Here is a 6,323-nt window from a genome sequence, read left to right as displayed (position 1 = left end):
TCCTCTTTCCCTTCCTTACTTTACCTGTGTCAAGTTGTAAATCATCTGTGACACCGACATTTCAGTTCCAATGCAGTGTGGATTGGGAATTTTCATGGTAATAATCAAGTGACAAGTGTCTTCAGTGTAATAATAGTTCTGTCTGTTGGGTGGGAGGGTGGGGGAGTGGGAGTTGCATTTGTTTTGAGGTAAGCAGGGTTTTCTGGCCAAAGAGCTGTCTCAGAAATTTGTGGAGAAAAGTGGTGTGAGAAGTGACCTGATTTGAACATAATAGAAGTCAGCAGTTACCTGCAGCTTGTTAGGAAGAGCTAAAAGGGAGACTGGAAATTTAACCTCCCCCAATTACTGTAAGAATAGAAAATGTCTTGAAGAGGAAATACTCAATTTGATTTCCTTTATGTTAATCAAATTAAAGATTTGATGGGACATGGAAGGCAGATGAGTTAAAAGACTGATGGAGAAGAAGTGTTTAGAAGTGCAATTATCTATAAGGCGGGACAAGTAGCATGTGGGGTGGAAAATGAGGAGACCAAGGATGCATCAGAATGGATCTCACAAAGAACGTAAGCAAGGTATATTAAGTGTATGCCAGCTTCTGCTGTTGGCAAATACATTTTCTAGTTCTTTGTATTTGATAGCAATTTTGCTCTTTATTGAATGTATGTCTAACAGTTATTTGGTTTGGTCTGTTTGTTGTCTCATCACCTTTACTGTGAAGACTAATTACTCATCAGGAGTATGCTGAGAATGCTGTTCTGTGTTTTCCCACAAATGCATGCTTGAAGTGACTTAGATATGTTTGTGAACTGACAAAAAGAAGAGGGGGGGGGGGAAAAAAGGCAAGATTTTCCCAGTAATTTCTTCTCCACATGCAAGCATAATGGTGTCTTATGGTTTGGGTTTCTTGGCCTAGTGACCTCCTTTTCAGAGATGTGACCTCTTTTGTCAGGTGTCTACCTCAACAGCTATTACAGATGGCTTATGTTAACAGGAAGCCCCACTGAAAGGATTACACTTTCTCTTCTTCCAAATGTAATGTTGAAGAACAGATTTCCTTCAGAAAACAGAGAAGTTGGAGATGGGTATGAGAGCAATTGGCCCAGGATTGAGTCCTAACCAGAGCGAGGTGGTAATAGCACAGAAATCAAGGAAGACAATGACTCTTTCGGACACTGGAAGGTTATTCATGCCTTCTACTAGCATGGTCCTACTGGTCAGTAGTTGGAAAGTGATAAGGATTTGTAGGTAAAGTATAGACTTTTAGGAGAAGTAGCTAATCCTTGGATTAGAGAACACAAGGAATGTATCTAAGTAATCTAAGAATGTCCTGAGAGTCAGTACCACTGGACAAAAGAAATCTGTAGGTTTTGTGCTGATAGGGGTAGCACTGATGGAGGTATTAATGCGGTCTTACCTGCTCATTGGTAAATGCTTAAGTGGAAGGGAGTCTTCTCTAAAGTAGTAATTGTGGTTGTCAGACGTCCGCACTGGGTAACTACAGTACAATAATTAGAACAATGTTTTCAATGACATTTCCACTTCTAAAATACTCAGTGCTGTCGTTGTTTTTCACTTAAGAGAAGGGAAATTAATTATATATCTTAGTTAGCTTTAAAAAAAATTAATTTGTCGGGTTTTTTTTTTTTTTTTATTTTGAAGTTGCTGTTGCCACCTGGTATGTCCTTTTCAATGAGCGAGGGGGACTTTCCGGCAAGCTAGAAGCAAAATACTTGCATAATAAACTACACTTGGCAGATAGCATGGCGTTTGGCTCACCCTAGTCATCTTCAGTTATTAGGAAATTTAAGTGAAAGTGCTGGGAACTTTTTGCTGTAAATTAGGTAAGTTCTTACTGTAATTACTATGCAGTCTAACCTCCTGTATTTTTTCCAGGACGGCCTGGCATTGTCATTATGGATCGCTCTCGACACCGTGCAGGAAATGGCAATGAGCAGGCATCTTCACGAGAGCATAGCCATGGTGAAGATGAAAGACAACGACAGCTGGAGCGCCTCAATAGGGAGGAGGCCTATTACCAGTTCATTAACGAACTCAATGAAGAAGACTACAGGTTAATGAGAGATCGAAACCTGCTTGGCACTCCTGGTAAGATGGAGATATCTTCAGTAGAAAAGATGTAATCTAAATCACCCCTACTGCTGTCAGGCACTGCATGTGGCTGTATGACACAAGTAGTCTGACTCCTGTGGCTTTGTGGAAAGGAAAAGCACCTCCATTTCCGTCCAAAATTAACAATTTGCAGTAGAAATTAACAACTTAAATAGATACTGAAGTTGGAATGAAAGTACAATTTTTCAAATGCAACATCTGCCTAAAAAGGTAATATCTAAACCCAAATAATTAACTTCTGGTACACTAAGGTAGGTCTGTTGGTATGTGGTAATTTGGGGGACCTCTGGGTTGTTACTGGAAGTTGGCTTGCTCTTGACATGCCTTCTTCTTTGCTTCACCCCAGCACCTACTTTATGTACCTGTGCTACAGCCTCACATTAGTGCTCTTTTATTTTGAGTTTCATCAGTTTTGCCGTATTTCTGAAGGTTTTAATTCAAGGTAGAACATACTGTTATTTCTGCATTCTGTGTTGAGCCAATAATAATGTCTTTTCTAATAGAATTATCAAAATGTATATTCTTTCAGGAGAAATAACAGCAGAAGAGTTGCAGCAACGCTTGGAGGGGGCTAAGGAGCGTTTGGCGTCACAGGCTGATATGGATAACAGGGAAGGTCAAAGCAGAACTGTTGGAGGTAAACATTCTTCATTCATATACATACCAGTACACATTGTATGTGATGCCTAAATGTTGTTCTGTGTGAAATTTAAGAGAAATGCTGATAGATTTCAGTACCACCCATTTCAAGTCTTGTGTTTTTCATTGTGCTTCTGCGGGTGATTTTAACATTCAGAGAGATTTCCTAATGATAGGAAAAAAAATTTTAATACTTCATGAAAACTGATTTATGTTAACCAGAAAATATTTTCTCTTCTTTTCCTGGTGTCCCTTTGTTAGTAAATGTCATAGTACGAAAATAATTACCATTCTTCTAATTGTTAAAAGGTTTATCGTGTTGTAGAGAAGTTGGAACAGAGAAGTTAATTGGGAAATAGTTAATCTTTCCACTATGTAGGTGTGTTTTGTCATTTCATTTCCGCTTGTGTAAATGGAGTGGGGCTTGGGTTATATGTACTATTTGTCTTCAGTTGCCCATCTATACTGGCTTAATCATTTGGTCAATTCTGGTCAGATTTAGGAGAAGAGTAAGAAACTCGAGAACAAAGATGCCAAAATCCCTACAGGTTTCATGAAAGTACGGAGGTGGGATAGGGAGAGTTTTATCTGCTCCCTTCAAGGGAGAACTTTCATTGTGATCATGGCCACTGACTCACTTTACACACATAGGTAGCACTAAAAACAATTGTATCTGTTCTTGAGCTTATAGTTGGAGGATATTTGGGAACACAGCTGTGATAATGTAGTAGGAAAAGAGTGTATTTGCACAGAAGGAACAAATCTGTCGAAACCATGTATTGCTTAGAAACTGTGTAGAAAACATTTCCTTAATGTGTCCCAGTAGAAGAGGAAAAATCTATCATGTTCCTCTTTGCTTTATGAAAATGAGTTGACTAGGACGCCCTCAAATTGATATCTTAAGTGTGGGACAGATCCTGGACAACTATAGCTGAATTTGGCTAACTAAATCTGAACACATTCTCAGAGGAGGCCATATGGGTATATTATTTTTTCTGCATATCTGCTGCCAAGACAAAAATTCTAACAACTTGAAATGAAAAGTTAATCCAATGTTTTTGCATACGGCGTGTTTTCAGCAAAATTAGGTTAGCACAGCAAAGTAGCTGTCCTGCTGTTGTTTGTTTCTGAAGTCAGGGCCTAGCAAGCATAGAGAATTTGGAATGCACCATAATGTTCTGAGTGTGCAGTTGCATGAACATTTGCAATTCTTTGTTTCACTTAGATTCTGATGTTCTTGGAGAAAATTCAAATGGTGACTCCTTGCTTGAATGGCTGAACACTTTTCGTCGTACTGGAAATGCCACTCGCAGTGGACAGAGTGGAAACCAAACCTGGAGAGCTGTGAGTCGAACAAATCCAAACAGTGGGGAGTTTCGATTTAGTCTTGAAATCAACATAAACCATGAGCATAACAGTTTTGAAAGTACTGGTGAGGACTATGCGGGTATAGATAGTAGCAGAACATATTCAGAAAGAAGACATCAAAGAGCTGTCAGTCCAGTAACCATACGAACAAGGAGCAGGACTGCAAGAGAGGCAAACAGTGCAATGTCAAGCACTGCAAGGACCAGGTCTCTAAGGAGTTCCATGGCACAAAGCTCTGAAACAGCCTCTCATCCAGTCTCAGGGAGGCTCAGGAGTAGAACAAGGGAGTTGATGGGCCATTCGCAGACTAATGCTGCACATAATAATTCTGCAGCTGCTGGTGAGCAAAGAGTAATGCCAGAAAGAGGTAACTCTACAGGAGGCCAAAGAGGTAGAGCTAGAACTAATGTTCGGATGAGTACAAACCAAAGACTAGAAATTCTGCGGCTGCGGTCTACTTTAAGTAGTCGAAGTCGCTCTCCACTGCGAAGGCAAGGTGATGCTGCTCATTCTGAGGAATATGGACAGAGGTGGGATAGAAACACACCACAAGTCAACAGAAGCAGAAGACAAACAGCTCAGCATTCTCCACAGCCTGTTGAAGAACAAGCAAGAGGTGACACCCAGACTCCTCAACCTTCCAATGTAGCCCCATCCTTGGGAATAACTTCGGAAGAGGAAGAATCTAGTAGGCCAGTAGCTGCTGTTAGAAGGCATCCAACAATTACATTAGATCTTCAGGTGAGAAGAATTCGTCCTGGAGAAAACAGAGATCGGGACAGTATTGCCAGTAGAACTCGTTCTAGAGTAGGAATGGCAGAGAACACAGTTACCTTTGAAAGTGACAGTGGAGGATTTCGGCGTACAATATCCCGGTCAGAACGTGCAGGCATTCGAACCTACGTTAGCACTATAAGGATACCTCTTCGTCGGATTTCAGAAACTGGGCTCGGTGAACCTTCATCAGTGGCTCTTCGATCGATCCTTAGACAAATCATGACAGGCTTTGGGGAACTGAGTTCATTAATGGAAACTGAATCTAACTCAGAAGTGCAGAGGGGTGGTCATCCCTTACCAGATGTACAGTCAGAACAGAATACCTCAAGTTCAGCCAACAATAGCAGTGATCCAAGTGAGGTTTCATCTAGAAATGGACATGCAGTAGAAGGCAGCAGGGCATTGAATGGACGTAGTGATGATAGTCGACGTTACAGTCGCAGTAATGAACACCACCAAGATAACAGGCAGTCTCAAGATGCTAACAACCTAGTGGAAAATGGAACGCTGCCCATACTTCGGCTTGCCCACTTCTTCTTGCTGAATGAGGATGATGATGACGATCGCTTAAGAGGTTTAACCAAAGAGCAGATTGACAATCTTTCTACTCGGAACTATGGGGATATTCACACTGAAAATGAACTAAGTAAAACCTGTAGTGTTTGCATTAATGAGTATGTAGCAGGGAATAAGCTAAGGCAGTTACCCTGCATGCATGAATTTCACATTCATTGTATTGATCGCTGGCTTTCTGAAAACTCTACTTGCCCAATTTGCCGGCAGCCTGTGTTGGGGTCTAATGCCACAGACAATGGCTAGAATTACTTGTACTGTTCTGTACTCAAGGATTTGCTTCTGCTGTATTTATGATGAGCCAGACAGAATTAATTAACTTACACAGGGGTCCATTTGTGTGGGGTGTTTTGTTAAATTTCTTTAAAAAATAATAGGAAACTTGTCTAAATCTAGCAATGTAAATACTATTTTTCTCCAGGTGCAGATCTAGGAGTACACATAGAACCAAATGATATCGGTAAAGTTTATATTTTTTTAGGTAATTTTGTTATGCTAAGCACTTTTGTAAATACAGAAATGCAGTAGTTAATCAGTCCTGCTTAATGTATGTTTTTTGAGTTTTGTTTTGTTTTTTAACAATGTAATGGACTCACTTTATTTAGATTACAAATTATTTCACACAGACCCAGCACTGTGTTGAAAAATTAGTGTCTAAATAGCTGTTCATTAGTTTTTTGTTCTAAGAACAATTTCTTTTACAGAGTTTCTTGCTGGACACATTTGCTAAAGATATTTAAGTTACTTGAAGTGCTCCTTTTAATAGAATATGCTTTTTGTTTTGTTAACATTGAAATATCCTTTCTAAAAACTTGCCAGTTTGGTTCTGTTAAAAA

At 39.9% G+C, this 6,323-nt stretch overlaps 1 protein-coding gene across 1 annotated transcript; it reads left to right on the top strand.

Annotated features, from left to right (window-relative positions):
* Window positions 1-1,913: 1,913 nt before the first annotated feature.
* RNF6 (ring finger protein 6) lies at window positions 1,914-5,768 on the top strand. The gene is made up of 3 exons (XM_054384177.1): window positions 1,914-2,106; window positions 2,660-2,746; window positions 3,995-5,768. The coding sequence occupies exons 1-3, from the start codon at window positions 1,914-1,916 to the stop codon at window positions 5,731-5,733; spliced, it is 2,019 nt and encodes a 672-aa protein (XP_054240152.1). The 3' UTR covers window positions 5,734-5,768.
* The last annotated feature ends 555 nt before the right edge of the window (window positions 5,769-6,323 follow it).

Source organism: Indicator indicator, chromosome 1 (assembly GCF_027791375.1).
Source record: "Indicator indicator isolate 239-I01 chromosome 1, UM_Iind_1.1, whole genome shotgun sequence".
Lineage (NCBI taxonomy): Eukaryota > Metazoa > Chordata > Aves > Piciformes > Indicatoridae > Indicator > Indicator indicator.
This window is presented reverse-complemented; position numbering and strand designations above follow the sequence as displayed.

Coding starts and splice junctions, on each gene's coding strand:
- RNF6 (XM_054384177.1), top strand. CDS start 1,914: ATGGATCGCTCTCGACACCGTGCAGGAAATGGCAATGAGCAGGCATCT. Junction 2,107..2,659: donor AAACCTGCTTGGCACTCCTG/GTAAGATGGAGA, acceptor ATATTCTTTCAG/GAGAAATAACAGCAGAAGAG. Junction 2,747..3,994: donor TGATATGGATAACAGGGAAG/GTCAAAGCAGAA, acceptor TGTTTCACTTAG/ATTCTGATGTTCTTGGAGAA.